General features: G+C 43.6%; 1 protein-coding gene across 4 annotated transcripts in view; it reads left to right on the top strand.

Moving 5' to 3' along the window:
- Supt3h (SPT3 homolog, SAGA and STAGA complex component) overlaps positions 1-20,671 on the top strand; it is a 411,458-nt gene that overhangs the window by 364,390 nt on the left and 26,397 nt on the right. For 3 of the 4 annotated variants that reach the window (XR_009058766.1, XR_009058767.1, XR_009058765.1), the window contains one exon: positions 671-1,705. Coding sequence is in view for 1 of the 4 variants with exons in the window: in XM_057794694.1 (XP_057650677.1) it covers positions 671-712 (42 nt within the window). In the remaining 3 variants the exon portion in view is untranslated. Of the gene's footprint in view, positions 1-670; positions 1,734-20,671 lie in introns of those variants that run through there. The other variant, XM_057794694.1, reaches the window with a different exon arrangement.

Raw genomic sequence — 20,671 nt, 5'->3', positions numbered from 1 at the left:
AGCAGGAGGTGAAAGGTGCAGTGTTGCTCTCCTTACCTGGAATACATTGTGTTATTGCAACTAGCATCTGGTTCTGAAAGTGGCGATTTACCCTTCCATGAGCATCTGCATGTCTGCCTCCATGTGCGTCTACAGATAGGAGTTTCTAAAAGACTCGAGTTCTCCGTACTGGCAGTCACGTGCAGTGTGCCCTTAGAGCACCACACTGCAGAGAGGAGGAAAGGCCTCCATAGTTTGTTCCCACAGCCTCCCCTCCAGACTATAAATCAAGCCTGGGAAGACAGTAGTGAATCAGTAATTTATAGACTATTGCGATGCTTCGTTAGAACTGACTGTGGAGCATGCGGAATAGAGAACACATGTTTCCAAAAGACAAACAGACCCAACACCTCTCTTCCTTGGCTGAACCAACAGCAATCCATTAACAGGACAAAATGGGATGCCTTATTTTGCATATCACCCACTTCCCAAAAATAGACTCCCTAACCACTTGTTAACCACACTGACTTTAGTGCAGAATGGTCGCTGTAGCTTTGCCACCAGAACTATTCATACTAAGCACCCGAATAGCTTGTAGCCAGCAGTCTACAAAACAGGAAGAGAGCCTCTGCTTCCTCTCCTTGTTCAACTTGATGTGATAATTCATTGCAGATTTCTTTGTCTTCGACAGAGTGCCTACCGAAGGAGCGGGATGGCTTTCCTGGCCTGCTGAGGGGACCGTGGCTGTGCCTGCTGCAACAAGAGAGGGAATGGGACACCGAGGTCATTCTTCCCTGTGCTGGATGGAAATAAAATGTGGATTTACCGTCTCCTGCCCTAGGGAGTGGCCTGCTTTGTTTTTGACTCTCCACTGTCTGACTCCAGCTCTTCCTGGGCCTCCTTAGCCTTGTTTACTGAGTGGGCCATTTGCCTAATTACTGGCAGGATGTTGGGTGGTGTGTAGGTGGACAAGAACGCACATCACACAATTCTGAATTCTGAATTTGGCATGGATTTGCTGCCCTCAGCTCATAAATCTTAAAAGCAGAGTTGTGCTTTTTTTCCCTCCAGTGTTTAGTCTGCCTTTTATAGGATGCATTTTTATGATTCAGATTGGGACAAAAGAGACAAATGAGTCAGTCTCCCTTCCCAGCGACCCACCAACTGTGCTTCCATTGTTGACAGTCTCTGCGTGTGTTCTAGAGATGCAGTCATTTGATGAACACGCACCCATCAGAGTTTCACCTGGCAGGACAAAGTCACCTGTTCCCCTCTTCTCCTGTCACCCCACTCACGACAGGGGTCACTTTTTCATGCCTCCTTCCTTCTGCTTCATGGAACTCGCCTCATCCATCTTCGCTGCCTTACGTTTCCAGCTGAACCTCCCCCGAACCCCCACCACCACACACACAAAGCTTCCATGCCTTTTCAGAAGCAAAGTCAAAAGGAAGAGCACAGGGATTCTGGGATTCACCTAACCCTTCAGAGCTCTCCCCCTGGCCTGGAATCCGGTGAATACACTGCCTGCTGGGAGCAGCTGAGCTGCCCCAGTGGCGTCTGTTCTGTCTCCAGTAAACGAGGAAATAGAACTCTTGGGAACAACCCAAAATCTAGCAGATGCGATGGTACAGTTCCTGATTAAATACGAATTGCGGAGGAGGAAGTTAAGTCTTTAATTCTGTAAGAGTTTCGGGTGGAAGAGAGAAATAAGAGCAGCCGTTTTCTGGTGAGCAAACCCTCCAGTGGCCGCATGCTTGTGCCGTGGTGTCCCCACTGTCATTTACCTGCTGTGTAGTAATCTCGGGGGGAAATGTGCATGCTAGGAAAAACGCAGATATTTAATATCAAAAATCGCCGGAGGGTTCTGATGTTCTACCCATGCCTGTCGAAAAGTATGATTAAACCGTTCTTTTTATCATCATCCCTATTTTCCTTGGCATCCCTAATCATGGAAAATTATAACCCTGCAGTAAACATCCCTTACTTGGGAGATGGCAGCACTCGCTGTATTTGGTTTCCATCTGCCAGGCTTGTAGGCGACCTGACATTTTCAGGGGCTGATTTTTCCTATTGAAAGCCCATCTCTGCCCCACAGTATATATTTTAAGTAGCACGAGGCAGAAAATCAAGGCTTTGTTTCCCCGTCGTCCTCCTCTACCTGATCTCCTTGTAGTCCCAGGGAAGGAAGACCCAACGTACATTTCTCTCAGAAACACGGCAGCTCTGTGTTTTTGTTGGTCTGGTGTATGTTTGTCTATCTTGAACCGTCTGGCAGGTAATTATTTATAAAATCTGGTTTGCCCGGCGAGTTCATATAATACCTTTCACTTCTCATCCTGAGCCAGAAAGCTGAATTTAGAATCAAACAAGGCCGTTTGTGTCTGTCCTGAGCCAGCCTCGATGTGCCCATAATTGCTCAATGCTAATATTTTAATTCTTTTTTTTCTTCCCTATACTTAAGTTCTCTCCCTTACCCTTAAAACAAGACTAAATTTGAAGTAAAACAAAATTTTCTAAACAGTTATATAGATACAACAGAAGGAAAATCTTAGAAATGACACTTCAATAAACTGTCTCCTAAGATTAAAGTGTCAAATATCATCCTAGTTAGAGGAGACCACTGTCCTCATTTATCCTCACTGTGTCATTGGGAATTGTCGCACACTTGACAGATGAAAAGGAACCTGGCCTAGACGGGGGAAGAGACCACGCATGATGACCTATGGCCTCATTCTCAGCCCAGTCCACCACTTCACCATCCTATTTTTACGTGACAATGTTACAAAGACACACTAGCCTTTTCATATTTATCCCAAACAATAAAGTTATTTCTTAATGATACTAATTACACATATACCCTAAACATAAATGTGAAGTCATATAATGAAATCTTAAATGATGGTTTCTATACATGGGGCTCAACTCTAAATCATGTGTGAGTACCCAATTTCTGGATGAGTTTTTATTATTATTGTCACTAATCTCTTGCATTTTAGAGATCAAACTTGAAAATAAATCCAATAATAATAATAATAATAAACTTTGCTTTTGGAAAATTGATGTTGCCCCCCCAGACTAAGGGTAAAAGAAACCAAACTATTTCTACACCTAAGTTTCAAAATGTGGCCTTTTGGAAGTGCCCTCTAGAGGTCATGGCACTGACCTTTCCTGCCTTCACACATGACAGACAATAGTTGAGATTCAAAAATAATTTTCTAATGTTAGGGGCTAAGGATTTTATTTAAAAACCATCAGAAGTGTAAATATTTTCCAACAGTCTATATCGTCCCTGTGTTGCCGGGCGATGGTGGCGCACGCCTTTAATCCCAGCACTCGGGAGGCAGAGGCAGGCGGATCTCAGTGAGTTCGAGACCAGCCTGGTCTACAAGAGCTAGTTCCAGGACAGGCTCCAAAACCACAGAGAAACCCTGTCTCGAAAAACCCAAAAAAAAAAAAAAAATAATAATAATAATAATAATAATAATAATAAACAGCCCACATCAATGTTTACCACATAGAAGACACGTAAACATAACTGGTGGGCTGTGGTCTGGAAGAAAACAAGTTTATTTGTCTAGAAATTGTAAAGTTCAAATTTATGAATTTTTTCAGTATAACTCCAAAATTAGGCATTGCTTTCAGGGTCATGTAACCCCTTGTGTGAAGTAAAACAGAGAGTGCGTGTTCTATCTGCCCTCTGGACCTCAAGTAGTCCTGCCCTATCTGCCCTCCGGATCTCAGATAGTCCTGCTCTATCTGCCTTCCGGATCTCAAATAGTCCTGCACTATCTGCCCTCCGGATCTCAGATAGTCCTGCCCACCAACCCTGTATACATCTCATAAAGTCTTTTACGGTTTCCTGTGTGTTCTGGCTGAGCATTTCATAGTGCATAAACACTTGTACGAATAGTGTAAGGACAGCGAACCGAGTGTGTCACGGCAGTGCCTTCTCTGCCAGCTGAGTCCCCAGCAGGGTTCTAGCCCATTTGGAACCCAGGCTGAACTCTTTTGTGCTTTGCACAGAAGTAGTGAGGAGCCGGGACTCTGGCAGTTTCCGTGGAGTTGTGTTTCGTAAAGGAAAGGCTCCACAAGGGCATCCAGCCAAGCAACTAAACCGTGCCATGGGAGGTGGATGTAAATATGACGGTTAAATAAGGACCAGATGCCCTGGGGAACTCCAATATCAAAAGTCATATCTCTTAAAGTGAGTCTCAAGTGTTGTGAACAGGATAGTGGTACCATGGAAGGGGGTGTTGGTTTTAAGTATGAAACAAAATATCAAGCATTTAAATTGTCCTAAGTCATGGAAATTTTGGCAGTTGGAGCATAATTTAAAATGGTCGATTCTTACACGGGAACAAGAATACCACATATAAAACTGCTGTAATTCTTTTGAGAGCCTTGGATTCCTGGTCCCTTTTCTGCTTGTAACCTCCCAACTGTCTTCATTCTCACCGTTTTCCACTAAGAAGTAAATACAGAGAAAGATAGAGAAGGAATGCATGGAAGGACCAAAGCCTCTTTGTACACATCTACAGTATGTGGGCCTGGAAAGAGCATTTTCTGTTTAACAGAAGGACCCAGCACCCTGCAGGGTGACTCTTGGGTGCTTCTGATCCAGCTGCAAGGGATCTAGTGCCTCTTCTGGCCTCCATGGACACCCAAACACACATTCATACACTCATGCTAACACACACATGTGAATATGCTCATGCAGATGAACACATATACATAGGTAGTAAGAGCATCAAAATTTGAAAGTGGTATGTCAGTAGGTTCATCAGTGGCATAATAATTAGAGCAGGCTTCCATGACTGATGCTTCATGGGTCACCTTAAAGGCTCACGACACTCTGTGAGCTGCACTCTGTGTGGCCCAGAGGCAGGAGAGGGAACTTGGCAAGTTAAGTGCTCTGTGCAGTTATCCAGAATGGAACTGACATTTGTACTTTGACCACACTGTTAAGTAGCATGGAAGCTTCTCAGAACACAGTGAAAAGAAAAACCTTTTTCATGTCGAAAACTTGATTACAAGAAAATTTCACTGTAGCTTAAAACAGTTTTTAATATATGTTATGTAAGTACTATAAAACAAAATATATAATAGAATGCAATTACATATGTAGCGTGCCAGTTCCTCTTTAATGTTTCAAACCTTAAGATAACTATGTATAAATAGTTTTAAGAGTATGGTAGGAGTAGGGGCATGGTTGCAAAGGAGTTGGCTCAATGGGTAAGAGCTTGCTGGGCAAGAAAGAGGACCTGAATTCAGATCTCCAGCACCTTCAGAAAGGAACAGATGTGGCTGTGCATGTCTGTCACCCCAGCAACTGGGGGTGAAAGGAGTAGACAGGAAGAACCCTGAGGTTTGCTGACTGCTGGCCAAGCCAAAAAGCAAGTTCAGGGAGAGACTTGTCTTCAGAGAATAGGGCAAAGAATGGGAGAGCAGGATGCCCAGGGCCATTCTCTGGCCTCCACACAGGCACACAGACATGTACATATATAAACACATAATGGCGAATACAAACGATAACAAAGCCTCAGAAACCCACGCATATATTCCCTCTCCTACCTACGTGCCGACTGTATCCAGAAGGGTGATTACAAAGGCTACTGTTGTTTGCCTTCACACGAGTTATCCGTGTTCCAGAATAAGTCCCATCTTGTCCACAGGTGCTTGCTAGTGTTCAGAAGGCGCCTGGAATGGTCTTTTGAAGTATTTGCTCCTCAGTTATGATGCAATAGGCCTAGTTTCTCTTAGTCTGGCAAGTTTGTGTGTGAGTCTCTGGGAGCTGACTGTACAGCGATAAACAGGAAGTGGAAAGAGAGCAGCTACATGTAATTTGTATTACAGATGATTTTTTTTTTTTTCAGTTCCATCCATACTTAGCAACTTTTCAATTCAACTTCAGAGGCTGGAGAAGTGGCTCGGGGCTTAAGAGCACCGGCTGCTCTTCCAGAGGAACTAGGTTCAATTCCCAGCATCCACATGGTAGATCACAGCCATCTGTTACTTCAGTTCCAGGGGGATCCAGTGCCGTCCTCTGGCTTCTGTGGGCACCAGGCATGCATGTGGTACACAGACATAGATACTGGCAAAATACCCATACATACACTACTAATAATAATTTTTAGTTTTACCCTTGATCTGCTGTGCCTCAGGACAGGTCACTCCTGACCTCTGTTCAGAGGGCTTTGGCTTCCTCCAATCACTTCCTTTTCAAGGGTTAGGTCAGCTACTGTGTGTTCATTGGCCACATCTTATACCTTCCACTGGCCTGTGCTTGTCCATCCACCAGACAGTCCCTAACCAACAGCAAATGATGCTGTCACCGGCTTAGTTTGCAGCAAGTCCATAGGACCTGCAAAGAGTCAAGGAGTCCCAGCACGAGCAGGACCCAATGTCCATGTTCCTAATACCACAGGAGGATGCCAAGACTGAAGGGCCAGATGACAGAAGAACCCAGTTGGTGATGGACTCCATGTCAAGGAGTTGGGCGCGAACTCAAAACGATAGTCAAATAGCTGTGTCCACACACATGGGGCGGGGGAGGAGTAGGAAGTTCTGGACCTTGCTATGGAAGTCAATACAGAGAGTCCTAAAACACACACACACACAGAGAAACTCCAATGTGAGCTACCTGTACAGCTTCTGGCTATACCCAGATGAGTCCAAACTAGCATCACAGAAGACAGGGGTTCTTGCACAGTCGTGCTTCTCGTTGCATATTTTCAAAAGCCAAGCTATGGGACCGTTGTATATGCCCATCAACAAATGAGTGGTTAGAGAAAATATAAACGCAGATTTTACTAAGCTGTGAGAATAGTGAATTCTGTCATTTGCAGGAAAATGGATGGAAACAAAGATCATATAAGCAAAACAAACCAGGTTCAAAAATAGCCAGTGTTCTCTTATAAGATACATAGATAGATAAGATTTAGATAGATAGATGATAGATAGATAGATAGATAGATAGATAGATAGATGATAGATAGAATAGATAGATAGATGATTGATAGATAGATGATAGATATGATAGATAGATGATAGATAGATAGATAGATAGATGATAGATAGAGATGATAGATAGAGATAGATAGATAGATAGATAGATAGATAGATAGATAGATAGATAGATGATAGAGATAGATATGACATAGATGATAGATAGATAGATAGATAGATAGATAGATAGATAGATAGATAGATAGATAGATAGATGATAGAGAGAGATGATAGATAGAGATAGATAGATAGATAGATAGATAGATAGATAGATAGATAGATAGATAGATGACAGATAGATAGATGTGCTTAATGGCTTTCTCATGGCTTGCTCAGCCTGCTTTCTTATAGAACCCAGGACGGACCAGCCCAGGAGTAGCCCCACCCACAAGGACTGGGCCCTCGCCATCAATCACTAAGAAAATTTCCTGCAGGCTTGGCTACAATCGACCTTATGGAGGTATTTTCTCAATCGAGCCTTCTTCTGATGACTCTAGCTTGTGTCGAGTTGACATAAAACTAGCCAGCACAATGGATGTTTGTCTTCTAGATAATTAAAATCCAGTCATGTTGACAATGAACGAACCCAGGTCCCATGTATCAGGTTCTCAGGGCCTTTGTGAGCAGGCCCTGGGGTTTGAGTCTTGTTTGCTGAGGGTAAGGACCTCCTAAAGAGACAGCCTCAACCACAATTGCACTGCTGCAGGCTGGAGAATTTTGTGTGCCATCTGAGCCTGCACATGCTTAAAGAAGAATTGCACACTGCTAAGACACAATGCTTTTATAGATGGCTCATCTTGGAATGTGTCTCACCTTTCCCAATAATTTACTGTAAAGACAATTAAGTATTTTGGGTGAAATTGCATTTACTAACAGTGATAGGACATATCCTCTGAACTTAACTAAGTATTCAAAATTAGGGCTGGAAAGGAGAGGCTTGTGACTGGAAGCTATAGGTTCCCACGAAAGAGTAGCTTGCTATTAAAATGTCTACATCCCTCCATTCATTCAAGAGCTCTTAAACACCTATGCAAACAAATCCATATGGAGCACCACCCTGAACTGTATTACAGGACCCAAGGGGGCCTGTGGGATTGTACAAAGAGGGTCATACTATCACTTAGAACAGCTTCTCTGTAGAGTAAATAAAAACACGCTTTGCCCAGACAATTGTCACCTTATTTTAAATAAAGCCATATGTGCCATTGTGGCTTATGTAATATGCATTCATTTAAAGGCCATTCTGAGGTGGGTAATACACTTTATTGGTAACATTGTTTGAATAACATTGAGGTTCCACCTCAGACCCGATGGGAAGAAAGATACTACATCATGATAGATAGTTAAATATATTTTTAATTTAAGAGATAGTAAAAGCTTGCTGGGTGTGGTGGCACATACCTGAAATCCGGGCACTTAAGATGGCTCCCTGGGGAAGTGGTCCACATGCGAACCTCCCAGAACCCACATTAAAAAGCCAGTTTGTAGCACTCACATGGCAGCTCACAACTGTCTGTAATTCTAGTTCTGGGGGATGTAAAGCCTTCTGCTGACCTCCATGGGTACCAGGCAGGAATGTGATGCACGGACATGCATGTAAGTAAAATACTCGTGCACATAAAATACAATACTTTTAAAAAGCAGATGCAGTAACATATCTGCATGCCTTGCACTTGTACAGCGATGGGGAGGCAGAGACAGAATTCCCCATAGTGTGTGGGCAGACAAGAGACCTGCTTCAAACATGGTGGAAAGCAAGAAGCAACACTGCAGGCTGTCCTCGGATCTCTACCTTCACGCGGTGGCACGTGGGCACCACCACCCCATACACACTCTGTGATTCAGGCTAGCCCTGGCTATAAATGGCCCTGCCTAAGAAAGAGGGAGAACATGAGCCAAACAACTTTGTTAATAAATGATTCTCAAACGATCAAACAGAGGGAACCATTGCCTGAATTCTCTGGAGTGTCTACCACTGTCTTCCCAGATCTCCAATATCGACTGGAGTTTGTCCTCCCAAAGCTTTGGGCTACCTTAACTTACACAGAAGAGGAATTATTTTTCCTGTTGACATGAAGTATCACCTGGACTTTTTTCATGCGTCTTATTTTGGGGAAAATTTATGACAATTTTAACTTTAGGAAGTTTTGCTTTCCCTGACATTTTATTACTTTGCATATTTGAAACATTTCAATCCCAGACAATAAATATTATGCGATTATTGTTTTCATATGAACAGGCTATTTCCTCCTGAATTTTCTAGCCCCCTTTTCCCAGCTTATGATAGTAAAAATTTATTAGTAACAGCTTTTGCAGAATCACACGCAGTGGAAATGGAAAGGAAGGGGTGTGTGAGAGAAGAGGGCCGGTGGTAAAAATGAGCTGAGGTGTGTGGCTTTCTTCCTGATGAGTCTCGGCTTTCTCTCGTTCGGTTGAAATGAAGATTATATTTATTCTATAAATCATTTTTATGATCTGTCATAACCAGTTACCCTAGTCAATGGCATGCTTACATCATTATTGGGAAACGAATGAATCTCAGTAAGCTGGATGGAGTTAGCACACCGTGAGCGACTCTTCCGGGGTAGAAAGCGTCTCCCCTCAAAAGTGAGCGTCAAGTTTTCAGGCCAAGTATCCCTGCTTCAGAAAGAGCTCTCTGGCCACTCTTTAACATACTGAAATGCCACCCTAGTGCCCTTTCTCCACCCAGTTCCTTCTTCACTTGCTGTCTTCTAACAAGCCATTTTACCTGTCAATTTTACAGTCGCCTTCATCCAGAATGTAGACTCTGCACTCCATAACCAAGGCCCACCCTGCCCGCTGCTGTTTCCTGCCACGCAGAGCTGTGCCGAGCACCAGAGTGCCGGTGCAGTCGGCATCTGCTAAATGAAGGAGAGAATGTTCAATACTCCTGCAAATCCCTTCTACCTCAGCTCCCAGCGGTAAACCTCCCCGCAAGTCCTCAGAGCCTCTTCCACTGTATTTCAAGATGACTTAAAAAAAAAAAATTCTTTGGGTTCACCTTCTTATTTAGCTTCTCTAGAGTCACGAATTATAGTCTCAATGTCCTTTATTTATGGCTAGAAACCAAATATGAGTGAGTACATCCCATGTTCCTCTTTTTGGGTCTGGCTTACCTCACTCAGGATAGTGTTTTCAATTTCCGTCCATTTGTATGCAAAATTCAAGAAGTCATTGTTTTTTACTGCTGAGTAGTACTCTAATATGTATATATTCCATACTTTCTTCATCCATTCTTCCATTGAAGGACATCTAGGTTGTTTCCAGGTTCTGGCAATTACAAACAATGCTGCTATGAACATAGTTGAGCATATACTTTTGTTGTATGTTTGGGCATCTCTTGGGTATATTCCCAATAGTGGTATTGCTGGGTCAAGAGGTAGGTTGAACCCGACTTTCCTGAGAAACCGCCACACTGCTTTCCAAAGTGGTTGCACAAGTTTGCATTCCCACCAGCAATGGATGAGAGTGCCCCTTTCTCCACAACCTCTCCAGCAGAGGCTATCATTGGTGTTTTTGATTTTAGCCATTCTGACCGGTGTAAGATGGTATCTTAATGTTGAACTCAGGACGACGAGGGGTGCACCCACACACTGAGGCAATGGGGATGATCTATCGGGAACTCACCAAGGCCAGCTGGCCGGGGACTGAAAAAGCATGGGACAAAACCGGTCTCGCTGAACATAATGGACAATGAGGACTACTGAGAACTGAAGAACAATGGCAATGGGTTCTTGATCCTATTGCATGTAATGGCTTTGTGGGAGCCCAGGTAGTTTGGATGCTCACCTTAATAGACCTGGATGGAGGTGGGTGGTCCTTGGACCTCCCACAGGGCAGAGAAACCTGCTTGCTCTTTGGGCTGAGGAGGAAGGAAGACTTGATTGGGGGAGGGGGAGGGAATGGGAGGTGGTGGCGGGGAAGAGGCAGAAATCTTTAATAATTAAATTAATTAATTAATAAAAAAAAAAACTTTTGTATTTTTGGGAACAAGTTGGCTGGGATGGTAAAAGTGCCTGTCACAAAAGCCTGAGAAGCTGAGTTCGATCCCCATAGAAGAACCGGATCCTCACGCCTGTCCTCTGACCTCCACACACGCTCTTGTGGTGTGAGAGTGAGTGACCACACCCACACACATGCACAATAATGATTAATTTTTTTTTTTTAAGTTTCACACTGAGGGACTGGAGAGAGTACTCAGCGGTTAAGATCATTTGCTGTCCTTGCAGAAGCCCCAGCCTCAGTGTGAGCGCCCACATTAGATAGCTCACAGCCATGTGAGACTCCAGCTCCAGAGGATCTGATGTGCTCTCTGGCCTCCTCGGGAGCCCGCACGCCCATGCTCTGCATCAGATAAGCAGGCACGCACATAACATTTTAACAACTTCTTTAAAATTGTAAGTTAATTTTTAAAAGTCTTTACAATGTTGATGCTTCCTAAGTCACATTGCACCTTCGACAGTAAGAAATAAGGCCACTGCAATTAAAGTTATGATGTAGGTGGGTTTCCAGCAATGCGATATCAAACTTCAGAGCTGCACTGCATCTCAGTGCTTATTCACAGTGTCATTTTATGACAGGGTCAGTCTAGCATTTGTCAAGTCATACGTTACAAAGTTTTTTAGATGAAGCATGCAGAATATAGTCTGTAGTATATATATATATATATACACACATATATATATTTGAACTGATATATATATCAGTTCAAAAAATGAGTTCAAAGTCATATAGTTTATACACAGAGATACTTTTCAGATGAAAAATACAATTCAGTGACTTTTAACAAATGAACAGTTATATAAACAGCATAACAATCAAGATACAGGTCCCAGGTCCCTTTGTAATTGATCTGCTCACCTGTCACTCACCCCTGGAACTGCTGCTGTTTTCTGTCCCTCTGGTTTTTACCATTTCTGGGATGGCACACAAAATACCATGAATCCATGTAAGGTTGACTTCCAGACGTCAGACTTCTTTTACTTAGCGTAATGGCTCACCCATTGTCTAGTGTATCAGCACCACCTTACTTTTGGTGGCTAATATTCCACTGTATGGAATATTATATATGTATATTATGTATGCTGTTTGATTATTTGTTTACTACCAAGCTTCAATTCAGATAGCTTCCAGTTTTTCGTTACTAGGATTAAAGTTGTGATAGCTGTGCCTAAACAGATGTTTGTGTGGACTGGTTGATAAAATTCCTACCATGGGGGAGATGTGAACAAAGCCCCTTCTACCTAAAGTCCCAAGGACGATCCAAAGTATAATTCCACCACAGCTCACCCAGAAGAACCAAGGAGTCTCTTGAGCTTACAGACTGATTATAAATATGATTATGATTATGATTAAAAGCAGACACAACTGACCTCATGAAGAAGGCAGCAACTGGACTCAGAAGACAACACCACACAACAGACTGTTCATTTGAATCGACTAAACACACAGGACTAGGAAGGAGTCATGGCAAGAGAATATCTGAAATCATTACATGTCAAGGTAATACTAATGTCATAAGAAACTACTAAAATTTTTGCCTAGTAGTGTTTGGCACTCACCAGAAACAGGCTATTTCTTGCTGCTTCATATCCTTGAGGGGATTTGGCATGTAATTCATTTTAGCCCGCCTAGTAGGCACGAGACTGAGTGTCACGGATTTCTCTGGGGACTGAGGATATTAAGCATCCTCTGTGTGTCCCTTGTCATCCATATCTCTTGAAGTGTTTGTTCACATACGTTTCTCCCTTGGAAAAAAAATGGTTGTCTTCATATAACAATGTGGGTTCAATACAGAGCCTTTATGAGAAATATAGTCTCCACCTGTTTTATCTGATCTTTGGGTTATTTTTTTCTAAACATCTCTTTGGAAAGGCTGAAGTTTTAAATTCTGAAGTTGAGTTTATCAGATTTTCTTATTTTATGGCTTGTGGTTTTTGCATCTAAGAAATCTTTACTTAGTCTAAACACACAAAGGGTTTATCCTGTTTTCTTCTTGGTCTTTTAAAATTTAACTTTTAGGTCACTGATTCATTCTGAAGTTTATTTGCATGTGTGGGGCAAGGGTCTAGAGCAGCATTCCTCAATCTGTGCGTAGTGACCCCTTTGGGAGTCAACCTTTCTGTAGGAGTCGCCTAAGATCATCGGAAAACTAATACAATTCATAACAGTAGCAAAAATATAGTTATGAAGTAACAAAATAACTGTATGGTTGGGGCCAGCACAACATGAGGAACTGTATTAAAGGGTCGCAGCGTTAGGAAGGCTGAGGACACTGGACTAGAGTCCTTTCTGGCAGTGTATTGGTGTCTATGTCGAGACCACTATCTCTTATGACGCCCCTTTCTCTGGTGGGTCTGGTTCACATTCGGTGTCATTTCACCGGCCTGTGTGTGCTGCCCTTGTGACAGTGCCTCTTCATCACCGTGGCTCTAGACTTGGGAAATCAGGCTCCAAGATCCCTCACTATTTATTTTCATATTTCTCCAAAATATCCCTAGGGTTTCCATTGGAATGCCTTGAATCTATGGCCAACGTGGAAGGAACTATCAGGGCCATTAATCCTAGCACGTGGGCGTGGTGTACTGCTCTCCACTTGTCCAGATCTCCGCTCATTACTGTTTTATGACCTTCAGGATATAAGCTTAGTCCCTGTTGTGTTGATTCATGTATGGGTGCTTCATGGCTAATGTCCTTGGGTGAGTATTTCTAATTCATGCCAACATATGGGAATAAATTATTTTAGAAAAAAAAAAGGTTTTGTATATAACAATGTTATGGTGAAAGCCTACCAAACTCACTTTTATTAGCAGTAATTGTTTTGTGGGGTTTGGAGTAGATTTTCTAGGATATTCTACAGAGATGGTTGCTGTTTGTGAGTTAAGGCAACGTTTCCTCTTTTGTAACCTGTATGCTAGTTAGTCGTTATCATATCGTAGCGACAAGCATCCCAAGTACAGTGTTGAGCAGCGATGGGAAGGATGGACAGTTTTGCCTTCTTTCTGAGTTCATGCTGAAGGCAGTCAGGATTTTACCATGCAGTTAGATGTCAGATTTTCATAACTGTTCCTATCATGTTGAGGGCATTCCCATACTTGCTGAATAGGTTTACAAATACTGATCATGTTCCCCAAAACATTTCAAGAAGGGCTGAGACACTTGGGCTGGGAGGATTGCTCAGTGAGTAAAGAACCTGTCCGGTTGTGCGGACCTGAGTTCCCATCCCCAGAACCCATGGGAAGAAGAATCCTCATCAGCTCGCTGGCCCATTTTCCTGGCATACACATGACAAACAGCACATGGGCTGGGAGGAGAGGCCAATGCCTATGCTCGCTCTCTGACATCCGCACGTGTGTCCCCGCATGTGCACTCGTACACACACACACAGAAGAAAGAGAGAGGCTAAGAAGCTGTCAGAGCCAAGAAGAGCCTAAAGAAACAGCAGAAGTGTAATGTGGTTTCCTGGCTATGACTCCAGAATGGAAGAGGAAATTAGATAAAAATTAGTAAAATCTAAGTAAAGCGGTCTGTTAATAGAAGTCATTATAGTATTATAATAAAATAGTTAATAAAAACATCTGTATTGGCCGGTTCACTGAAAATAAGAGCTAACATTAAATGTTGCTGAGACAGGGCAAACATGGGAAGCATGGAAGGGTGGCTTGGGTTGTCTGGGAACTGAACACTGGCTTCAGTTTTCTGTAAATATAAAACTTAATGAAAAATCTGTTGGGGGTGTCATGTTTATTCTTTTCTGTGACTTTCATTCCCCCCTGTAATACCCTGTAACCAATAATGATATACCCAACTAGCCACAAGTGATCTTGCGTTAACAGTAAAGAAACGGGGATGGGAAGAAAATTTTAAATGTAAATTGTTCCACACCTAAGTAAATATGCTGAATTAAAGTGTAAGAAATACTCATAAGCTCTACTGCCATCAACCACTGATTGGCCCAACGTCATCACTAGTATTGATCACCCCACTAGCCAGCCCATATTCCCTTTCCCTTCTGTGAATATTTTTGCTAGCATGGTTCCTTGCCTAGAGGAGGATCCTGCCTATTTATGCTTTAGCTATCTTTTACAGTGAGTATCTTTTTCCTGATTTAAGAAACCGCCCTAGGGGTGGAGAGATGGCTCAGCAACTAAAGACACTTGTTAAGATCAATTCCTAGCACCCATGTCCAGTGGCTTATAACTGCCTAGAACTCCAGATCCAGGGTATCTCACACCCTCTTCTGACTGCCTTGGGTACCTGCACACACACACACACAAATAACAATAAAACAAATCTTTCAAAGAAAACACCCTAAATATTCTGAGTTAACACACCATGATTAACACACCCTTCATAATTCTGGAGTCAGGATTGATACACACTTTAACTAGATAGCTCTGCTCCACTTGACTTCATTGGGTAACACGTCACTGGACCACCTTCTAGCAAACAGCCTAGGTGGGGCAGAAAGGTCCAAAAGGCTGTCCTCATCTAAGTGGCACCTTGGCTTCCTCCACATGTCAAGCTTTGCCTCCCTCTCAGCATAGTGGACTCAATGTGACGGGGAAATGGAAACTGCCACGCCTCTCAAGACCACAACCCCTCTTCTGCTGCATTTTGCAAACAGAGCTAATCACAAGCCAGTCCAGATTAAGGAGACACAAAATAAAGAAGCCATGAGTGAAAAGAGCAGGAGTGAGTCTACAGCCATCTTTGCGGCACAGCGCCGACAGCAGACATCTTTGCTTCCTCACCAAGTTAGCTTTAATCGCGCACGTGACACAGTGTAGAGTCATCTGAGGAGGAAGTCTCAACTGAAGGACTGTGCGCAGATCAGATTGACCTGCGGGCATGTCTGTGCAGGACTACCTTAACTGTTTATTAATACCAGAGGGCTCAGCCCACTGTGGGCAGCACCATCCCCTAAATGCGCAATCCTGAATTATATAAGAACTGAGTATAAGCAGCGGTTGGCCAGCAAGCAGCATTCCTCCAGGGCTTGTGCCACACTTGTTTGGTTGTGAAGTGAATTCCTTGGCCAGAAGCAATGAACGCTACATGGAATGGAATACCTAGCAGGCCTCTTTTGAAGTTCCTGCTTTGGATTCCTGCCTTGACTTTCCTCCATGATGAACTGTCACCCGTAAGCGGAAATAAACCCCTTCCTCCCCTAAGCTGCTTTTGGTCCTGGTGTTTGTCACAGTGAGGAAGGAACTAGAACCTTGGGTTAAATGCCTGAGTTTGGAATTGTTGTATATCTTAGGTATCCAAGTCGCTCTCTTCAGATCTTCAGACTTTGCATGCTAATAAGTAATGCTTGGAAATCAGCCTCTCTGTGCCTTTACCAAGTCTTGATGTTTTTCAGAAATCTTTTCCAGTTTGATGCAGGAGGCTGAGCATTGCATTTGTTTGTAGTTTTGAGCAGCACTGAAGTAGAACTTGCTTCGTGTGTTCGTTGGCCCAGAGTCGATGTTCCTTTCTGAATTGCTTAATCGTGTCCTTTGCCCATTCTCCTCTTGGATTGTTCCTGGTTTGAATGTTGATGTTCTTCTGAAATCTGGGTCATTAAAGTTTAATTGACCTCAGACAACCCTGATAGGCTTTTAAATATTATAAATTTTTCTTGCTTTTAAATTTTATGAATTATGCTTCTTTGGAATAATTCATCTTTGTTTCCACTGATTTTTTTTTTTTTTGAGAAAGGATTTCACTGTGTAAACCCATACTTGGAACTCACTCTGTAGACCAGGGTCTCAAACTCAGAGATGCACCTGTCTCTGCCTCCCAAGTGATGGAGTTAAAGGTGTGGGGGGCACCACAGTCTGGCTCCCACCAACTTACTTTTGATTTCTGTAGACCATGCTGCATTTTTCACTGTGACCTCAATTTTAGGCAAGGCCACTGACACTGACGAAGAAGGGATTCTGTGCACAGACACTGGTGTGAGGGTTTGTCGGGGTGCATCCGGCTACTTTACAGGAAGGGCTATGTCTTCCCTGCGTCTGACACTAAGAAATCCAAGCTAAGGAGCTGAGACATTGGCTCACTCGGTTAAGAGTCAGCCATGCAGCCACGAGGACCTGAGTTTGGATCCCCAGCACCCATAGAAAAATCTAAGCATGGTTGCATGTGTCTGTAACACTAGCTGGGAACAGAAGGGAGCCAGGCAGATCCCTGAAGATCACTGGCCATCCAGTCCATCCAGATGGCAAGCACTGGGTTCAGTAAGAGAAACTCTCAGAATAAAGTGAGAAACAATTAAGTTACCTGATGTCAACCTCTGACTTTTACACAAACACACACACATGTGCACACACACACACACAAGTACACACAGACACACACACACAAGTGCAATCCAGCCATATATCCCATGCCTACCCCAGCTAGCTGTGGGGTTGCTTTAACTTTGGGCCTTGGATCCCCTATCCACAAATAGAAAATGCTGGTGTCTTCAGTGGCCTTCAGATGGGTTGCTCACTGTTGAGATTACTAACGGGGGCTCTTATGAAATATGGATGAAGAGGGAGCCGTAGTTGGAAGTGAAAACTGTCCAGAATTTATTTTAGCCTTGGTGTCTTGTTTTTTAAGGAATCTTAATCAAAACCTTTTAAAAATAGTTTGTAATTACAGTTTGGAAACTTCTTGTTATTCCTTATAAGTTTCAGAAGCATGAAAATAATCTCTCGTTCTCTGTCTCTCTGTCTCTCTCTCTCCCTCTTTTTCTGGGTCAGCTCTGTGCTTTCCCACTTCGTAAACACAGGTTTTTATTTCTCTGTGCCTCTCAGAATAAACCAAGCCAGCTCAATACTTCCTGTTTCCGTCCTCGTCACAGGTATAAATGTTGACCCATCTGCTCCCAAAATAAGCTCCCTACTTTAGTTCCTCGGTGTCTGGCTAGGCAGCTGGTCTGCTGATGCCTGGACAATGGATTGCTTTGGCTCCTGAAGCCCCATCTCTGACATTCTTGCTCAACTCAACCTCTTCGTAGTCTCGTCAGATGCTCCTTACTTAGAGGCATGACGCGGTCGAGTTTGAGCTGAGACCGCAGGACATTTCTGTTCCTAACCTGGGTCCCCCTAGCAAGCATGAGAACAGCACACACCAATTTCCTATAGAGGCTCTTGGTTCAATAAACGTCTCCTTTTGAAGGAAGAAGATTGAGTTTCATCTGTATTGAGTAAGAGAACCGTAAGCTTAGAGGTATTTTATGTTTCCATCACAGTTTATTCTGTTTAGCATAAATCACCAGAGCCAACCATAACTTCCCACTTACTGGAGCTTTCTCAGAGTCAGTCGTATTCCACGCATGTCAGAGACACCTTCCTACAAGTCCCTCATGGTCCGTAGTTTAGAAACGCTGGGGCTTTCCTTCCCTTCACCTACTCAACACCTCCGGAAATATATGCTAATTGGAACCGAAACAACCTACCTGCCCAACAGGGTTAGACCCCTCTTAACACAAGATTAATGAGAACGGAGTTTAAGGAAAAAATAACATTTCTTCAGTAGCCCAAAAGTAGACGCCAAGTAAAGCCAGCAATCCCAATCATCTGCTCAAAAGCTCCTCTTTCCTGATCCTATACATTCAGGCTGGCGTCAGCCCCTCCTGCCAACCTCCGCTCAGCCCTGTTCCCAGGGCAGAAATGCTGTCAGCGTTCATCTTAACTGTTGTCAACTTGATACAGCCATCACCTTCCAAGAGTCTCAGTGAGGGTCACCGGATGAAGTCATCACTAGGCAAACCCGTGAGAGCTCACTGAGCTGGGGTGACCCATGCTGAATGTGGGTCTCACTGCTCCCTTCATGGATCCTGGATTACAAAAGAGTTGGGAAAGTGAGCCGAGCAATGGGCACACACGCAGCCCTTCTCTTTCTGCCCCTACCTAGCTGCTCCCATTTCCGGCCTCGACTTTCCCAAAATGACAGCCTGAAACTGTAAGAGTAACACCCCTTCTCCCTGAGTTGGCGTACCGTGGGGCGTGTTATCACGATGGCCTAAATGGGACGAGGACACCCCCTGTGGTTTAGTCAGTGTCTAAATCAGACACAGTGGGGGCAGCACTAGGCCAGGACAGCTACTGGGTGGTCACTCTAGAAAGCTGATGTACATATCCCAGCCAAGACCAGGTAAGACAGCATGGGATTCAAGCTACTCAAATTGTATATACTGCAAACCTTAGGAGATCTCTCTAGAATTTTCCATTTATCTCAGCCTTTAACAATGAGATGACATCATGAAAAGCAAACGCTCTTTTCATTATTTGGAATCAAATGGTTTAGTACTTTTATTTCTTGGCTTCTAGTTCATCTTTTTGTGGTCCATGCTATCAAGAAACAACAGACAGAGGAAGTTCATTTATTATAGTTTAAAGACTGTCTCCAATGATAGCAAACTCTTTGATCTTTTTAAAGTAACATTTTGGTCAAAAAGCCTAATAAAGTTCTTTTTGTTTGGGAATTTTCTTCCTTCCAAAAGCCAGAACAGACTGACCCTGAAGCACACGGCAGGCACACAGGGACCAAGCGCCAGGTGCTTCAACTACAAGATGACTGAGAATTGGGGACACCCAGAAGGAGGAAGTAACTGCTACAAATCCCTGAACTCTGGTCCCTTCCCCGGGAAACTCGGTCATCCTTGCTGCAACTCTTGTCGTCTGTATAAAACTGTTTCCGCGGCCACGATGCTTGGTACCTCGGGCATGCAGGATGGCAGTGTCAGAGAGACGGTGCAGTAAACAGGACGCCCAGACAGTGCTGGCTCAGCTGGGCTCGCAGCCGCCTGGTTCTGTGATGCCCCGTAGGAGAGCAGACCGTAGTCAGACGCTAACGTGCACACCCGCGACCAACCAGCTCAGACCTCTAATCTCACTTTATGACCAAACTGTAATTACATTACAGCGATTACTTGGATATTACATTTTTATTACAGTTATGTCATGACGTCTACAAGGAAAAATATATGCCTACTTTAACCAATAAAATTCTTAATGACTCAGTTAAGCTGTGTCTACATGAAATCCATGACTTAAGCACTGGGGTCAAAATAATTTTTAGGGCCTGGGGGAAGTAGAGAGTTAACCGCCATCTACCCAACTGCCTCGGCCTCCAGGGAAATATCCATGTGTGACGTACTTCCAGAGGTTCGAAAATTCCGGGCAAGGTGGATCTGGGAGTTCTAAGTGTTGTGTTTAAAAGTTGAAAGTATAAAGTCATCAATTCTTTATCTTCAGTTGGCCAATCCAGCCAGTAACAAAAAGGTAGACCTGGAGTGGGGGCAGGGCTGGAGAAAGGACTAACAGTTAGGAGCTCGTTCCTGCTCTGCTGGAGGGCCTGACTTCTCCCCTGCATGGATGTGAGTCAGGTGTCACACAACCATCTGTTAACTCCCTCTCTGGATCTGATGCCTCCCTCTTATCTATGTGGGTGTTTCATTCACGTGCACACGCACACATGCACCGCACCCGAGGGGGGTGGGAGAGATTAAAATAATAAAATAAATATTTTTTAAGTAGACAAGGAACAAAGGAAATACCGGTGTCTCATTCTATCAATGTTTAAAGGCCAAATTATATATTTCCAAAAGGCCAGTGGGCCCGGCAGTGGCCCAAAGATTCTTATAGAGCAGCTAGGCTAGGCACTGTTGTTATTGTTATTGTTGTTTTGT

This window comes from Chionomys nivalis, chromosome 19 (genome assembly GCF_950005125.1).
Source record: "Chionomys nivalis chromosome 19, mChiNiv1.1, whole genome shotgun sequence".
Classification (NCBI taxonomy): domain Eukaryota; kingdom Metazoa; phylum Chordata; class Mammalia; order Rodentia; family Cricetidae; genus Chionomys; species Chionomys nivalis.
Note: the sequence above shows the minus strand (reverse complement) of the source record. Positions and strands in the feature narration are given on the sequence as shown.